Source organism: Anabrus simplex, chromosome 6, assembly GCF_040414725.1.
Source record: "Anabrus simplex isolate iqAnaSimp1 chromosome 6, ASM4041472v1, whole genome shotgun sequence".
Classification (NCBI taxonomy): domain Eukaryota; kingdom Metazoa; phylum Arthropoda; class Insecta; order Orthoptera; family Tettigoniidae; genus Anabrus; species Anabrus simplex.
Window position 1 is genome coordinate 265,669,663 of NC_090270.1, and position 19,673 is coordinate 265,689,335.

The 19,673-nt window shown below is 39.9% G+C and overlaps 1 protein-coding gene across 1 annotated transcript in view; it reads left to right on the forward strand.

Annotated features, from left to right (window-relative positions):
- The first annotated feature begins 17,636 nt into the window (after positions 1–17,636).
- Positions 17,637–19,673, forward strand: part of U2af50 (U2 small nuclear riboprotein auxiliary factor 50) — a 141,792-nt gene continuing 139,755 nt past the window's right edge. The window contains exon 1 of the mRNA XM_067150399.2: positions 17,637–17,802. Within this exon, the coding sequence (XP_067006500.2) occupies positions 17,784–17,802 (19 nt within the window). The 5' untranslated portion in view covers positions 17,637–17,783. The remainder of the gene's footprint in view (positions 17,803–19,673) is intronic.

A 19,673-nucleotide genomic window follows, 5' to 3' on the forward strand; every position in this document is an offset into this window, starting at 1 on the left:
GTTTGCACACGCGAACAACGTCTGTCGTAGGAACATAGGCCTACAGAATACACGTAGTTTTGAAAGAAATGAATGGATAAGGACGTTCCTTTCGTACAACTACTTCCTTACAAGTATTACATTTTAGAAAATTGACTAACATCTCTACCACAGATCCTGAGATACATTCAATAATATTCTGTGACAATAAACCTAACGCTTAAATGGATTTATGCAAGCTTATTAATCCTTCCACTCTAATTTTAACAGTAATTTTGACATCCTTGCAACATATATTTTAAGAATAGAAGAGACAGAGAATACTATTATTCAATTACTAACATCGCCAAAACAAAAGTTTCAACTGTAACCAAGTCTTGTAGTAAAATTATTATTATTATTATTATTATTATTATTATTATTATTATTATTATTATTATTATTAATTCCTTCCTTCCTTCCTTCCTTCCTTCCTTCCTTTCTTTCTTTCTTTCTTTCCTTCTTTCTTTCTTTCCTTCTTTCTTAATCCGTTTACCCTCAATGGTTGGATTTTCCTTAGACTCAGCGAGGGATCCCCCCTCAACCACCTCAAGAGCAGTGTCCTGGGGCGTGAGACTTGTGGTCGGGGATACAACTGGTGAGAAGGACCAGTACCTCGCCCTGGTGTCCTCAACTGCTATGCAGAACAGGGGCCTTGTTGGGGATGATAAGTTTGGAAGGGATAGGCAAGGAAGAGGGAAGGATGTAGCCTTGGTCTTAAGTTAGGTACCACCCCGGCATTTGCCTGGAGGATAAAAAGGGATCAGCGGAAAACCATTTCGAGGACGGCTGAGTTGACCTCCCGAGGCTGAGTGGTCTCCGTTCTAGCCCTAGTACCACATTACAAGTTTCGTGGCAGAGCCTGGAATCGAACCCGGGCCTCCGGGGGTGGCAGCTAATCACAATAACCACTACACCACACAGACGGACATTATTACTATTATATAAAACATAAGTAGGAAGGAAGTAATCGCTATATCCTATATAATTAGTTATCTTTAATGGTAAATTAAATTGCATTACTAATTGCTTTACGTCCTACCAACTACGTTTACGGTTTAACACAAACAAAGTCAACCTATCTGTTTTTCAGAATTTCAGATCACCCACGGTGTCGGTCGGTCAATGTTCCTAAATTCACTGTAGCAATTCGCAAAGGGATTAAATCTTCTGGCCTGCTCTATCCGTCGGAAGGTAGCCTCTGCTTCGGCAGAAATCCCTCTCTTGGTCCAAATTAGTCCGGCCCCGCGGTGTAGTGGGCGACGCGTTCGCCTGTCACCCAGCGGTCCCGGGTTCGATTCCCGGCCGTGTCAGTTGGTTTTTAATTGTAAATGATTAATACCACTGGCCCGCGGACTGGGTACTTCTTTTCTCACATTCAAGATTCTACACTCCCGCAATTACACTTACACGCAGGTTCCTATCATATGGTGAAAGTAGTGACAAAAATCTGCCGAGTTCGACGGCACGAAAAAATATAGATTTTTTTTAAAATGTACCAACACGAGGCTGGCGTTTTTGAGCACCTTCAAATACCACCAGGTCTAGCCAGGATCGATCGTGCCAAGTTGGGATCAGAAGGCTAGCGCCTTAACCGTCTGAGCCAGTCTGCCCGGCCCTACCTAGACCACATGATGATGAGCACATTTAAGCCACTTACCTGTGAATTGAAACTCCTGTTCCTTCCTTTCTCTTTCTTCGTGAATAAGAAAAACCACATCCAAACAATATGCTGGTATTCGCCATTCAACCACACAGTAGTTTTACGAAAAATGATTGTCATATATGCACAAAGAGCATAAAAAAGCGTGCACGTAACACAGTAAATCAAAATCAAATAAATCAATACTGATCTGCATTTAGGGCAGTCGCCCAGGTGGCAGATTCCCTATCTGTTGTTTTCCTAGACTTTTCTTAAACGATTTCAAAGGAATTGGAAATTTATTGAACATATCCTTTGGTAAGTTATTCCAGTCACTAACTCCTCTTCCTATAAATGAAAATTTGCCCCAATTTGTCCTCTTGAATTCCAACTTTATCTTCATATTGTGATCTTTCCTATTTTTAAAGGCGCCACTCACAGTCATTCGTCTATTAATGTCATTCCAGACCATCTGTCCGCTGACAGCTCGGAACATACCACTTAGTCGAGCAGTTCGTCTTCTTTTTCTGAGTTCTTCCCAGTCCAAACTTGGCAACATTTTTGTAACGCTACTCTTTCGTCGGAAATCACCCAGAACAAATCGAACTGCTTTTCTTTGGATTTTTTCCAGTTCTTGAATCAAGTAATCCTGGTGTGGGTCCCGTACACTAGAACCATACTTTAGTTGGGGTCTTAACAGATACTTATATGCCCTCTCCTTTACATCCTTACTACAACCCCTAAATACCCTCATAACCATGTTCTGTACGATTTATTAACAATCATATTTAGGTGATTACCCCAATAAAGGTATTTTCTTATATTAACACCTAGGTACTTACAATGATCCCCAAAAGGAACTTTCAACCCAACAACGCAGTAATTAAAACTGAGAGGACTTTTCCTATTTGCCAAACTCACCACCAGACTTTTAACCCCATTTATTAACATATCATTGCCTGCTGTCCATCTCACAATATTATCGAGGTCAGGTTGCAGTTGCTCACAATCTTGTAACTTATTTATTACTCTATACAGAAAAATATCATTCGCAAAAATCGTTACCTCTGATTCCACTTGTTTACTCATATCATTTATATATATAAGAAAACATAAAGGTCCAATAATACTGCCTTGAGGAATTGCCCTCTTAATTATTACAGGGTCAGATAAAGCTTCGCCTACTCTAATTCTCTGAGATCTTTTTTCTATAAATAGAGCTGTAGCACTTAGAGCAATTAATAGCATAACTACCCCAAGTGACAGCACCAAGTGTCTGACCGTGTGCGAAAGGCACGGTTCAGATAGGTGGAAACATGCTAGACAAAGACCAATGAAGGAAAAACAAAGGCACTTACCATTAGAGAATAAAACAGGGCCCCCAAAGGAGCGGATAAAATACACCTGGTCATCCCAAATTAACCCCCCCTTTTAAAAGGAAAACACCAGCACCTTGGGGAACAAAGATATTTAATCAAAATAATAAAGAGGTAAACAAGAAAGTAATATCCTCGCTGGAAAATAATAAAATTAAAAATTGGAAAATACTTAAACTCAAAGCAAAACCCTACGGTCGACCGTTTATTAAGGTAATGATAATTTAGTTCTTAAAGGACTTTTTAAGATAATGCAGATTTGTGAAACCACTCCTCAACTCTCAAGTTTTGTTACGACCAAAAGTTTTCTTAGTACAGTACCACAGTTTTTCTTTTTTAACATCATTTTAACCTCCTTTAAACAGAAAACCACCTTTTAGGATGTGTCAAACGACCCCCTGCAAGGATGGGTAGGTATTACGTGCACTTTTCAAGAAATCAAAATAATAATAATAATAAGCACCGAAACACCGGGAGAGAAAATGACCAGAAGGTAAAATTAAGATCTCAAAGAAAAATGAAATGGACCAAGGAAATCCGCGGAGAAGGTAGAATACATCACCGGCACATCAAATACAAATCATCAATCATCACAACCAACAACAACAACATTAGCATTCCCATGGCAACGACCAACAATGGTTCAAGGGAAGGAACGGGCCAATCGCAGGCCGCAAACAACAATAGGCGTAAACCAACAAAGGACCAAGAAAACAGACGCAGAAAATAACCCAGAAACCAGTAAATTAAATTAAATTAAGTTAAATTAAAATAAAATCAACCCGAGAAACAAGAAAGAAAGGAACCGGGACACAATGTACACGTAACACCCACACCCCTGAAGCGACTCGCTTGTTAAATTATTCAGGTAAAATAATACCTTTTTAGCACAAAACTTTTAGGCCTAGAAAAGGTCATCGATAAACCCTAGGTTACCCAATTACATTTTTGAAGAATCCAAAAATTACTTTCACACGGTACGCAAGTCCCAATTTAACAGACATAATCACACATGGCATAATTTCCAATTAACAAGCCGAAAATCTAAATTTCCACAAGGCAAGACTTAGTTTTTTAGATGACGCCAGTTACATGGTTCCGCGCGCACTTTCTTCACATAGGAAAATTTTCAGGTCTTTCACCAAAAATCAGTAAAGGTTTAATTGTAACAACACTTACAGTTTCTTCCAGATGAAAGTTGTGAGGACGGCTTCAGTAGCGTACACTACTTACTTACTTCAAAAACATAACATGTAAATTCCAGACGAGGAAAAAAAATTAACCAGAAACTTGCAGACATCTACAGGGCCAAAGCCCCGTATATTTAACTTAGCCAGGCTCGAACATTTTCGGTGAAATTATCTCCTTAGGGAGAGAGAAACCACACACGTCCATCTCTTCCATGTCACCAAACAGCAATGGCGATTTCCCAAGATTCAGCAGTCCCGGCACCAACGATCACATATGCGCAGAGGCAAAGCGCCTGAGCGGTAACGTAGCTCGCGAGGTAGTACATACCTACGCCACTAGAGTGCAGGAGAATACAGTCAGGCACCGAAGAACGTGCATACAGTCAGTTATAAGGTTTGAAAAGAAGAAATAAAGAAGCGGCGAACCACTTCTAAAGACACAGTTTTTCCACAGCCATGAGGCCAGATTCGAAAATATTTCCCTAGAGGGTAATTTGTTACGCAGGTAACAGTCTCCCTCCCCGAAACTTGACATGTCCAGCACAAGTTTACCATCATAAGGCGGTGGTCTTGAAGCAAACAAAGTTTTTGGTAGAATAGTCCGAATGTGAAAATGACCACCAATCGCCAGCCTCAGTCTATGCACCACCAGCAGAACGAGTCCAACAGTCACTAAGAACCCAAACACATGTGTTTTAAATTAAAGAAACAGTACAGTTCACTTAGACGACACCAAATGTCTATCCACTTTCAATAATAATGAAGTTCCATGCACCAAACTGTGCAACACCCAAGTCGCAGGAAAATTATTAATGGTCCAGATCACAGGTAACACTTCTTCTCTAGATTTCTCGCTAAACTTTAATGCGAACTATTATCTTCCGCAAGTTCGTTTGCGTCATCTGATCGGAGATTACGCTACCTTGTGGTACATACACACCTTTAGGTAAAGTTCATAACTATTTGCTTTCAGAACATTAGACCTTCTAGGTCTTAACTGCACCAGATTACATACCTAGACTTAAATTACTACATGTTTGTTAAATTTGTAATATAATAGGACTTGCGTTAGATAAGAAACGCCTTCATTTGGTTTCCACCCTTTGGCTTGGATGGTAACGACAACCCCAAAAAGGAAAAACGTCCAGAAAGGGAAGGGAAGAGAGAAAACAACATTGGTGAGCGTAAAACACAATCACAAGGTACAACCGGAAAATACTTAACCTAACCTTAAACTAGATTAACATGACTTAAGATTACGGTATGGCACAGGAACAGAATACGATAATAATTATTTAAACAATCCATACCCAAAAACCAAATTACATTACATTTAAGGTATCATGCCAACAAAAATATATGGCCAAGGATACAATTTTCAATACACAAGGAAAACAATAACCTGTGAAACCAAGATAGTTATCTCCACAAAACACCTTTCAAAGCATACAACCAATCCTACCAGGATGGTTACACAATAACGTCACCATTGACAAACAGAAACCAGGAGGCAACTTTACATAGAAAAACTTACAGACAAGCACCAACTCAAGGGTGCTGAGAAATTGCAATAACGGAAAAGCTAAGAGAAACTCCCTTCCATACATAATATTACGAAACCAAGACCCAGACCAAGAAAAAGGATGTTGAAAAACGTAACACAGAACTACAAATTAATTAAGCTTACAACCTCCCTTAAGTTAAATTTAAAACGGAATAGAACCACCAATCAGTGAGTCAATTAACCAGAGTTAACCCCTTTAAGCACATGCCCAAGGACAGGAAATAAATATTTAGCAATAAATCAATTTTAATACCACGTATACATTCCATGCAAAACCCCAAATAAACAAGAAACAGGATTGGAAATAGTTTACCCCTTTTTAATATTACCACTAAAAGAAACTTCCAGAAACAGGATACAAGGTAAGAATCAAAATTTCATGGGTCACAGTAAATAATTACTCAAGACAAGATGAATGTACAGGCTGCGGTTGGAGACTTCAAGATCATTCAGATGGAGGGTACGCGTATAGTTGGTCATCAGCAACGAGCCAAAACAACACCAAGCAAAGAGTAATAGGAGGGTAGCAGAGGTTATGAAACACAATCTTTAACACCATGATGAAACGGGACAGAAATTGGCCGAAAGGAAATAGGAGTGTTACCCAATCTAAAATCATATTTCCCACAATATTACTACACATACAAACATATACCTTAACAATGGGCGACCCAATCAATTAAAAGGTTCAATAAAGCACCTCAATCAAGCCAACGCCTTTGAATATGGGAACACAGATCTGACCAGATTCCCTACCGGCAATCCACAAGAAATCTCGGACAAATCCAGACTAAAACAAAGTGATAACTGAGACTCACACTGTGGCCACAGAGTCACAGGTACCTCGCCAACAATAGTACAAGGGAAATAAGGTATGAAAGGAAGGTCACGAACCAGGTAACTAGAAAACACTTCAAATAACAGAGAAATAAGAAACACCACCAAACCAACACATCACCAGATAGTGGGAAGATTTCAGTGCCGCCTATGAAGCACCAGCTGATCCCATACTCAACTGTAGCACCGTAGGACGACAAGATGATAAACGATAACCAAGGTTTTCAAACACTCCAGAAGAAAAAAGGACCAATAGGCTGGCAGGTTATTTCGAGAAGAACCTTACAGTATAGGATAATTGCATGATGACGTCAGATTACTAGGGTATGCAGAAAATTAAAATTAAAAATAGACCAGGTCGTACAGAAATCACACATTATATTCAAGCAGATAAGACACACCTACAGAGAGAAGTAATTCCATGCCAGGGTTTATTTCCCAATCTACCGGGACACAGGGTAAATTAAAGGCAACACCGCCCATACCGAAGCGCCATAATAATTAACCAATACTACACGACAACAATACAACAAAAATGGACCACAACGGACATGCGTTAGCTAAAAGGGAGGAAAAAAAAACAACTACCCTCAACAACATGTCGTGAAGCCGTCATTCTACCTCACCAAGGTAAACCTAAAACCAAACCACGGTACCGTTTACAACATTACAAAGACAGGACCGAAACCAAAACCTACAAGGCACGAAAGGAGACTGCACTCCTCAGGTTCAGGATCCATTAGTGCAACACATGCAAAACACCACAATAACAAATAGACTGGGCAGGACGACATGGAGCTACAACTCGTTTAAATAACACACTACAAGAATAATACACCACTTTAGAGACTAAAACCAGGGAAGTAAAGACTTCAGAAGAGGTTAGAATTAATACCACTTGCAAGCAGAAATACTTTAAGAAACCACCTAGTTAACTGCCACAACCAGGAAGGAAAACCCAAAGAAAAATTTACCAAAATAGGTTAGCCGGGGCATTTTTTTTTCTCACCAGAAAACCATCGGTACAAAATGATTAGGAAAGGATAACTTAGTAAACCGGGAATTCACAACAGATAACAGAAATGCCCCAGAGAAGGACATCAGAGCACTCGCAACCTAGGGAATCGAGTCACCAGAAATTGGAGATAGAAGGCAGTGAAGACTGTGAAGTCCATGCCGTAGAGACAAACAACCAACCACCACCATTTCCAATTGACAGAGTTCCGCCATTGCCATTACCCACATCCAATCCAAAACATAACTAACAGGACCATAACACCGGGTATATCCAGATCCTAGTCAACTTACACCAACAAGGAAACCAAAAGCTAATTCGTTTCAACAAAGCACACCTAACAAACCACAATAGGAAAAGATAACCGAAATATTACCCGCAAGGAAACAGATAACAAGAACTAGGACCAAAGACAAAGACAGGGCAAGATAAATAGGGGTTTAGGAGACTAACAATTTTCCTACCGGATTAACAACAACGCACAGAGCAGAAATTGCCCAGAATTTTCCAAATGAGTTCCAAAACAAGGCAACAGCAGTACAAGAGCCAATAAATAAATTTATTATCAAGATTTTGCAAACGTAAATGATCAGGATATAATCGAATTGTGATAAGACGGAGAGACCTACAGCAAGACCCAAAGAGTAGTTAGATATTAACAATTAAGAAATTGGGTGCCAAAGGACCAAGAGAAAGTACAGACACTTCTCGCAAACCACAATTACCTTTCCAAAATACAATGTTTAGACAAGTACACCCTAGAAAGTACTACATGGTCATGCCAAGAATCACCGGAGGCGCGAACGCAGCAGATAAGGCACCAAAGCTTAAACACGTGGTAAAAATTCTCACCCAACTAAGCAACCATGGTTGACAGGAAAAGAAGTTAAGTACGACAAGCAATACCAAAACTCCACAAAACAAATACAGTACATGAGAAAAGGGAGAAAAATATTACATGATTAACTTCACACTAGACCAGAATAATTACATAATAACCCACGGAGACCAATAAATTTGCTCACTGAAAGGTAGCTCTCATCCACAAGTCCAAACATGCGTTAACCTGTTTTTAACTGGGACAAATGAACCCGTCTAATCCTCTTGGCGATGGGGTCACTCACCAGTACCGACACCGGAGATAAAAACTGTAAAATAGTGCAGGGACCATGATACCGAGGAGCAAGTTTGGCTGAAAACTTGTTAATAGCCTTGCTAATAGGATAGGTCTTCACAAAAACTTGATCTCCAACCTTCAACCTAGGTGACTTTCTACCCTTATTATACTTAACCCTACCTTTCTCATAGGATACAGACAACTTCTTCTTTGCTTCATCCCAGATTTTCTGAACGTCATTTGGTTTAGACAAGTCTGGAAGAAGATCATCAATACCCAGAACATTGGATATAGGGGAGTACGGGGTGTAGCAGAACATAAGTGACATGGGGGTTTTACCATGAGTTTCATGTGTGGCAGAATTGAAGGCATGAGCCAACCAGTGCAGGCAAGAGTCCCACTTGGATTGGTTATTGTGATGATATGCAATTAAAGCAGATTTGAGGTTCCTGTTCATCCTCTCGGCGTAAGAAGGGTTAGGATAGTATGGGGTAGTGGTGACATGAGAAATGCTTAGCTCAAAAAGGTACTTCTTAAACAAGTGACCAGTGAAAGCACTGGCATTATCAGAAACCAGAAACTTGGGAGGGCCAAAGGATGCGAAAATAGAATTAAGGCAACTTATAGTGGTACGAGCGGTAGTAGATCTAGTGGGGAAAATCCAAGAGAATCTAGAAAACGCATCAATAGCAACGAAGATATGAGTGTTTCCCAAGGTAGAGCGAGGGAGCGGACCAACGAAATCGATGAATAACCGTTCCATAGGGCGAGAAGCTTGTGAAGAAGATAATAGACCTACACGGTTGTTCAAACTAGGCTTGCTGATAGAACAAATTTTACAGGACCTAATCATGTTTCGGATATCACCATCCATTCTTTTCCAAACGAAGAACTGTCTAATTTTCTGCCTAGTTTTAAAGGTGCCTAAATGGCCACCAATGGGACAAGAGTGATAGTACTTGAAGATGATTGGCACTAAAACCTTGGGTACAACAATTTTGAAATTAGTGTCCCTTCGACCTTTGCAGCATAAAACACCCTTCACCAGAGAATAAGGCTTAACCACAATACCATCACTAATTTTGTTGATGATTTCTCTCAAATCAGGATCAGCCTTTTGATGATCTGCATACTCATGGTACAACAGAGGTAGGTCCGAAAGAATGGCACCCACACTAGCAACATTAGTTTCATCATATTCTTCAGCCTTAGATTTTTCATCAAGACCAAAACTCCCGTCAAACATTCTACTAAGGCTGTCAGCGATGACATTTTCCGACCCCCTAATATGCTTTACTTGAAAACTGAAGGCTGAGATTCTAAGCGCCCATCTAGTGATTCTGCCCGTTCTTTTGGGACGGTTCAAGACCCACGACAGAGCCTGATTATCTGTTTCCAGATCAAAATTTACATGTTCAATGAAAGGTCTGAATTTTTCAAGAGCAAACAGCACGGCCAAACATTCTAATTCATAGATGGAGTACTTACTCTCCAGATCATTGAGGATCCTAGACACATAGGCAACCGGTCTACGACCATCCTCATATTCCTGTAAGAGTACACCAGCAACTGCTTTTCCAGAGGCATCGGTTTGTACAATAAAGCGTTTACTAAAGTCGGGTATAGCCAACACAGGAGCATTTGACAAGGCAAGCTTCAGGGTCTCAAAGGCTTCTTGCTGGGAGGGGCCCCAGATGAACTTGACATCCTTACGTCTGAGATGATTTAGAGGAGCTGCTATCTCTGCAAAATTTGGAATGAACTTCCTGAAGAAGTTCACCATGCCCACGAAACGTGCGATGCCTTTGACATCTTTAGGGGGTTGAAAGTCCCTAATAGCCTGGGTCCTAGAATGGTCGATGGAGACACCATCAGAGGAAACCACGTGTCCAAGGAAAGACATACTCGGCTTAGCAAACGCTACTTTAGACAACTTAACAGTTAGTCCAGCTTTTCTCAAGCGATGCAGGACTTCTCTAACGTGTTCGACATGTTCATCAAAGGAATTTGAGAAAATTACGAGGTCGTCCAGGTAATGAAAAACGAACTTGAATTTAATCCCCGAAAGTATCGAATCTAACAGCCTTGTAAGAACGGCCGCCCCACAAGAGATCCCGAACGGAAGTCTGAGAAACTCGTAAAGGTTCCAATCAGTAATGAAAGCAGTCAGTGGAATAGACGACTTAGACAACGGGACTTGGTAATACGCCTGATTGAGATCTAACACAGTGAAAAACTTGGCTCCTGAGAACCACCCAAAACAAGTGTGCAGATCCGGTAAAGGGATAGATTGCAAGATGATCTTGCGGTTCAAAGCCCTGTAGTCAATTACAGCACGATAGCCCCCAGAGGGTTTAGGTACTAGGAAAACAGGAGATGCATAGGGAGAAGTGGACGGTCTGATGACCCCATCGGCAAGCATCTGATCAATAATCTTTTTGAGTTCTAACATCTTAGGTGGTGAAAGACGGTAAGGAGGAGATCTAACAGGTGTGTTATCAGATAGCTCAATCTGATACTCAAGAACATCAGTAACTCCTAACTTGCTAGTGAAGACATCGGGAAATTGGTGGCACAAGTCACGCACACTATTAGCCTGCTGATAATCCAAATGACTAAGATCCAACTGATCTATTTCGTTGTTCTCCCTAGGTAGCGCCCTACCTACACAAGAAACCCTGAAGGTACCCAAAGGAGCATCAATAATATCGAATTTACAATTTGGAGAAAATTTAAAGTGAAATTTCCTAGCCTGGAGGTCCAAAATTAAACCAGTTCTTGACAAGAAGTCCGTACCTAAAATCATGCTACACGCTAGCTTCGGAGTCACCAAGCAAAGAACCTTCCAAGTAAAATTACCAATACGCAATTTCACATCAACGGACCCCAAAATTTTCATATTATGCTTATTAGCCGTGACACATGCAACATTGACCTTCTTCAACTCAGGCAGTTTACAAGGGGACCTCATTTCATCATACCAATTAGCATCAATTAAGGTGACGACGCTACCCGAGTCCATAAGAGCAACAATGGGTTCATTATTCAGTTCCACCTTCGCGAAGGTACTTTTAGCCTCAACCAAAGCAGAAATCTTATTGCATGCCCGCGGGCAAATAACCTTTTCAGAATCCACGAAAAATTCTAGCGCAAGCGATTCACCAGAGTTACCTTTAGGCCTTAGTCATTGACTGCGTTTTCGGAACGAAGTAGGGCAATTATTTTTAAGGTGCTGCCTCGAGCCACACAAATAACAACAAGGACCAGAGCCACGCTTGACTGAGGGGCAAGCGTTCCTAAGGTGATCACGTGACCCGCAATTATAACATTTTTTAGAAGACCCACTATCCCTAGTTTGAGGCGAAACAGGGGTGACAGTAGGAGGAGGGTGGCAGATAGGTCTTGCAGCATCCCCGTGCTTTACATCTTCAGCAAATGTACACGCAGCTTCCAATTCAAGAAAATTAGTCGGACTCTTTGTGAGGGAGAGGTATGAACGATAGGCGGGGGAAATACCCTTCAGAATACGGGCCACCATTTCCTCTTCTGGCACCGAAATTCTAAATACCTTGCAATAAAACTGCAAGTCTAGTACATAGTTCAAAAGGTTTTCATGGAGCAATTGAGTCCGAAAGCAATACTGAGGAATCAAACTCTGCAATGCCAATGAAGGAATAAATTTTGACAATACCAGTTCATGAAATTCCATAATGGTTAAATTATTCGAAATTGCTTCAGAAATTTCACGTTTCAAAATTCCCTCACAATGAGAGAATAGGGCTCGGAAAATTCCCAAGTCATCGACAGAATACACGCTACCTGACTCTGTCATTTCTACCAGGAACCTCAGAAACCTGGTACTTTCTTCAATAGAATTGACGGAGAAATTTTTAACTCCGTTGAAAAGATCCTTCAGTGAAGAGTGAGAGGGAGCACAATTTAAACGGGCTAACAAATTTTCAAGAACTGGGGAGGCAGCACAACATGAAGGTTGATTATTAAGTGAGGCATCAGCATGACTAGAAGGCAATGAGGTTTCCCTCTCAACAACTGATAAATTCTCCATATCCTTACTTGCTAGCATAATATCTAGTTCAGCAGAAATGCTAGAAGCAATTGTTAACAGCTTAGTGCTTTCAGAAACAAGACTAGGTTGGGGACACATAGTAATCAAATCTTGGATGCGGCCTAAATAATGCCACACCCTAGCCTTAAGTCTGTTAATCTGCCCCTTAGTGGGGGAAGTTTCAATAAATTCTTGTCTGACAACCTCAATTTCAGTAAGGGAGTCAGTAATTAAATTTAAGGACTCACCAAAGTTGCAGCACATCTTTACAGAGTCAAGATTAATAGGAACCTGGACATGCGATGTCAGCAAAGCAGCGCACTCGGCAACAGTGTTAGCAGGATTGATACCCCTGATAGTAAGCTCATAAACTAGCTCTGACTTCCTGAGTTGGAAAGGGAACAGCACAGCCCTCGCCATAGTTGATGTACATGAAACAATAAATCAAAAATAATTAATCCAAATAAAAGCGTTCCTTTCACAGTAAGATACTTTACAAGTTTCAGTTTTTTACACTCTTTGAAACCTCAAATAAATTAAAGTTCCCCAATGACCAGGTTTTTTAAAGGGACAATGCAAAAAAAACTCAGGTGGTAGGCACCAACAAAATAGAAAAGCTTAATGAAAGGGAGATAAAGCATATAGTACCCAGTGCCAAAATAAATTTAATGAGGATGCAACAGACCTACAGGTAGATCCAAGTAAGAGGCACACAAATCAATTAACTAAAGCTCTGCTGCAACGAACTGTAGGTCAGTTGGGGGGAACAGACCAGATTACCAAAGTGAGGATACAACAAGCCTACATTAATCCCACAACACCCAAACAAATTAACCATAGAGCTGCTACCACGAACTGTAGCACTTAGAGCAATTAATAGCATAACTACCCCAAGTGACAGCACCAAGTGTCTGACCGTGTGCGAAAGGCACGGTTCAGATAGGTGGAAACATGCTAGACAAAGACCAATGAAGGAAAAACAAAGGCACTTACCATTAGAGAATAAAACAGGGCCCCCAAAGGAGCGGATAAAATACACCTGGTCATCCCAAATTAACCCCCCCTTTTAAAAGGAAAACACCAGCACCTTGGGGAACAAAGATATTTAATCAAAATAATAAAGAGGTAAACAAGAAAGTAATATCCTCGCTGGAAAATAATAAAATTAAAAATTGGAAAATACTTAAACTCAAAGCAAAACCCTACGGTCGACCGTTTATTAAGGTAATGATAATTTAGTTCTTAAAGGACTTTTTAAGATAATGCAGATTTGTGAAACCACTCCTCAACTCTCAAGTTTTGTTACGACCAAAAGTTTTCTTAGTACAGTACCACAGTTTTTCTTTTTTAACATCATTTTAACCTCCTTTAAACAGAAAACCACCTTTTAGGATGTGTCAAACGACCCCCTGCAAGGATGGGTAGGTATTACGTGCACTTTTCAAGAAATCAAAATAATAATAATAATAAGCACCGAAACACCGGGAGAGAAAATGACCAGAAGGTAAAATTAAGATCTCAAAGAAAAATGAAATGGACCAAGGAAATCCGCGGAGAAGGTAGAATACATCACCGGCACATCAAATACAAATCATCAATCATCACAACCAACAACAACAACATTAGCATTCCCATGGCAACGACCAACAATGGTTCAAGGGAAGGAACGGGCCAATCGCAGGCCGCAAACAACAATAGGCGTAAACCAACAAAGGACCAAGAAAACAGACGCAGAAAATAACCCAGAAACCAGTAAATTAAATTAAATTAAGTTAAATTAAAATAAAATCAACCCGAGAAACAAGAAAGAAAGGAACCGGGACACAATGTACACGTAACACCCACACCCCTGAAGCGACTCGCTTGTTAAATTATTCAGGTAAAATAATACCTTTTTAGCACAAAACTTTTAGGCCTAGAAAAGGTCATCGATAAACCCTAGGTTACCCAATTACATTTTTGAAGAATCCAAAAATTACTTTCACACGGTACGCAAGTCCCAATTTAACAGACATAATCACACATGGCATAATTTCCAATTAACAAGCCGAAAATCTAAATTTCCACAAGGCAAGACTTAGTTTTTTAGATGACGCCAGTTACATGGTTCCGCGCGCACTTTCTTCACATAGGAAAATTTTCAGGTCTTTCACCAAAAATCAGTAAAGGTTTAATTGTAACAACACTTACAGTTTCTTCCAGATGAAAGTTGTGAGGACGGCTTCAGTAGCGTACACTACTTACTTACTTCAAAAACATAACATGTAAATTCCAGACGAGGAAAAAAAATTAACCAGAAACTTGCAGACATCTACAGGGCCAAAGCCCCGTATATTTAACTTAGCCAGGCTCGAACATTTTCGGTGAAATTATCTCCTTAGGGAGAGAGAAACCACACACGTCCATCTCTTCCATGTCACCAAACAGCAATGGCGATTTCCCAAGATTCAGCAGTCCCGGCACCAACGATCACATATGCGCAGAGGCAAAGCGCCTGAGCGGTAACGTAGCTCGCGAGGTAGTACATACCTACGCCACTAGAGTGCAGGAGAATACAGTCAGGCACCGAAGAACGTGCATACAGTCAGTTATAAGGTTTGAAAAGAAGAAATAAAGAAGCGGCGAACCACTTCTAAAGACACAGTTTTTCCACAGCCATGAGGCCAGATTCGAAAATATTTCCCTAGAGGGTAATTTGTTACGCAGGTAACAGAGCAACCCATTCAGTCACTCTTTTGTCTAGTCCAATTGCACTCATTTTTGCCAGTAGTCTCCCATGATCCACCCTATCAAATGCTTTAGTCAGGTCAATCGCGATATAACCCTTTAACCTCCTGAATCCAAGATATCTGCTATATCTTGCTGGAATCCTACAAGTTGAGCTTCAGTGGAATGGCCTTTCCTAAAACCGAACTGCCTTCTATCGAACCAGTTATTAATTTCGCAAACATGTCTAATATAATCAGAAAGAATGCCTTCCCAAAGCTAACATGCAACGCATGTCAAACTTACCGGCCAGCAATTTTCGGCTTTATGTCTATCACCCTTTTCTTTATACACAGGAGCTACTATAGCAACTCTCCATTCATTTGGTATAGCTCCTTCAAGCAAACAATAATGAAATAAGTACTTCAGATATGGTACTATATCCCAACCCATTGTATTTAGTATATCCCCAGAAATCTTATCAATTCCAGCCGCTTTTGTAGTTTCCAACTTTTGTATCTTATTGTAAATGACATTGTTATCATATGTAAATTTTAATACTTCTTTAGCATTAGGACATTATCCTTGTAACCAATAATATTTACATACTGCTGACTGAATACTTCTGCCTTTTGAAGATCCTTACATACACACTCCCCTTGTTCATTAGTTGTTCCTGGAATGTCCTTCTTGGGACCTGTTTCCACCTTAAAATACCTATACATACCCTTCCATTTTTCACTAAAATTTGTATGATTGCCAATTATGCTTGCCATCATGTTATCCTTAGCAGCCTTCTTCGCTAGATTCAATTTCCTAGTAAGTTCTTTCACTTTCTCTTTACTTCCACAGCCATTTATAACTATTTCTTTCCAATCTGCTCCTCCTTCTTAATCTCTTTATTTCTCTGTTATAATAATGTGGGTCTTTACCATTCCTTACCACCTTTAAAGGTACAAACCTGTTTTAACGTTCCTCAACAATTGCTTTAAACCCATCCCAGAGCTGGTTTACATTTTTATTTACCGTTTTCCACCGATCATATTTACTTTTTGGAAACTGCCTCGTGCCTGCTTTATCAGCCATATGGTACTGCTTAATAGTCCTACTTTTAAGGTCTTCCTTTCTATCACATTTATTTTTAACTACGACAAAAATAGCTTGATGATCACTAATGCCTTCTATTACTTCGGTTTCTCTATAGAGCTCATCTGGTTTTCCAGCACCACATCCAGGGTATTTGTCCCTCTAGTTGGTTCCATCTCTTTCTGTATCAGTTGCCCTTCCCATATACCTTATTTGCCATTTGTTGGTCATGCTTCATATCGTCCGCATTTCCTTCCCAATTGACATTTAGTAAATTCACACCTCCCGCTACAATCACATTCCTAGCCATGTCGTTTCCCACATAGCTGATTATCTTATCAAATAATTCTGACAAGGATCCAGAATTATTTGATAAGATCATCAGCTAACTTAATCAGTAACATAGAAGTTTCCTGCGAATCTGCATGACATAAGATGGCGGCGGCCGCATGTTTCCGGTTTCTCTTAAACATTATTCCGTGATATATGTTTGTGGTAGATGTGTTATATGTTTGTGTCAGTATTTTGCTAATGCAGCCAACATGCCAGGGATATATTCTGACTTGCTGGCAAGACTCAAGGAACGGAATCCTCTTTTTTTTCTTTCTTCCATGTTCATCTCACACATTAACTTTAGTTTTTTACGCACGCTATGAAATGCTGTACAACTGCAAAGCGGTTTATTTATTTCTTACAAAATTATAAACGGTAATTGAAATTTAAAAAAATTAATATAAATGAAAATGTCCACTCTATATCTGGTAGGCTACAGAATTGCGTTTGGGAAGAAAGTCATTTCGTAGCTAATCGATATATCTGTCCTACGAAATTGGATTCAATAACAAATCCATTTTCCTTTAATACTATGATTTTTAATAGTTTTATAGTTAACGGGAATTCCGTTTATTGGTGTACCTTAGAGTTCATCGGTAGTATCATTTCCAACTTCCGATGAGTTCAGAAATATTTTGTTTTTAAATTTATTTCTGAACTAACTCTTCCACTAACTTAGTCGATTTTGTATATTTTGTGGTCGCCATATTGATGATCGTGTAGCCGGGTTTTGGCGAAAGGGAGGGCAGGTGAAGAATTTGCTACTATATCTTATCCTAAAGAGTTCTAGGAACGTTTCAATAATTCCCGGGGAGTCGCACAAAGGCCTAAATATGGGCGAAGAGAACAAAGGTAAATTCTTATTCATTTTTCAGAGTTATCGATTTGGAATTTTGACTTACGTGTGCTACCATTTACAGTTTCTTCGCTCTGTTGCTGATATAGTGCAGTAATGTCTGTATTTTCTTATTAGTTAGCATGGATTTTATAATTTTTTTCGTATATAAAATTGGTGATGGGTGAGATTTTAGTTTTTAATCCTAATGTGTTTGTCGATTGAGGCGGCGGTGGTGACGATTATTGTTTTAAGAGGAAGTAGAACTGGACAACCGTCCTCCATTGGTAGTTGCAAGTTTTACTGAATTATACTGTTTTCTAGGTTATAATTTGCTCTTCTTTCGTCTTCGTTATGTAAACCTAGGGCGTGTACGAGGCGTTTGACAGTTTGTGGAGTTCTTTCGCATTGATAATTCAGTGTATTTATATTCTGTTCCAAGGTGCGGTTTTTATATTTGAAGTATTAAATTTCATGTCGGATTATTTTGTCTGTTCAATTTTACACCTGAAAGCAATCACTATCACTTCCATGCTGGGTAAAACTCCAGGCCTGGAGGCAAGATTTTTCTAAGGTCATAAGTAAGTGGAAATTTATGTAATTTACTTGGAATGCATCTCAGAGGAGAGATGGTTTCATAGTGATGTCCAGGAATCCACCATCCCACCCCAAGAACTACGTTTACTTTTATAACCTAATGAAGAATGTTGCATGCCATATTCATTGCTGAAGTAGCTACTTACATTCCTATTGGCCAACATAAAGTGGCACGTGGTCTCATTCCTGTAAATTATAATATAATTACAATCATAATCCCTCCCTATATCACAGGTCTTTTCCACGTCCTATCCTAACCGTCCGCACAGCAAGAACCAGTCAGACCAATCGTGTTTCCACACGAAACTAGAGGCCTAAGGCCGCTGCGTGGCTTTTAACCACACCCCCAACCCCTTTTGCTTGTCCCTATATCACTGGTCTTGTCCAGCTCCTATCGTAACCGTCTGAACGGCAAGAACCAGTCCAGATCAATGGTGTAACTATCACTGCCACATATCGAAGCACCACTCACTGATTAGTTCCTAAGTAGAGAGGTTGGCAGCATTGAGCACTGCTTGACAACATCCCTCCCGAGAAGGCTCCGAGCGTGTAAACATGCTTGTGAAAGTCTTATCTCCAGGGCTAAAGTAATGATCCATGCTGGTTAAGAGGTACTGAGGCCCAGTTTCTTCGATGAATGTTAAGGGTTAACTCTGCTGTTAAGGAGACTTAACACATAATTTAACAAAATGGTCGTCTCATCAAGAATTGTTAACTCTAACAAATTGTTAATACTTGTGTTAAATTAACAACTGCTAAAAGTTCAAATTGCAGGCAAGAAGAAAAGTTTGAAGCTTTACTGCTGTATGAAGACTATAAACTGAAGAAGGCAAAGGACGACCCATACTAAGAAATAACGACTTTTTAGAGTTGTCAGAAGAAATGTCTAATTACCAAAGCCGTAATAAACAAGGTACTAGACAGTATCGAAAATAGGTTAGAGTTTCCAACAGATTGAAATTTATCAGTGTCTCCAGTGCAGTAGTTGCTTATAGATTTTACAAGGAGGGGTCAGACCTTGCGTCCAATCGATTTAAACAAGCTTACTTTACCTGTTGGGGGACACTCAACAGTAACTCGTGTATAAGGGTTTAGGTCAATACGCGTTCGTTTTCGAAAAAAAAAAATGAGGACAAATGTCATGAGGCAGGATCCGCTTCGGACCACATGGAGGTGATAGAACACTAAAATGGGAACACATTTTACTTAAACTTGTCAGATCCGCAACCTAATAATTTCCGAAGAATGTATGAATCCCCCGATTCTAATTTAATGCATGTATGCTTGAAGA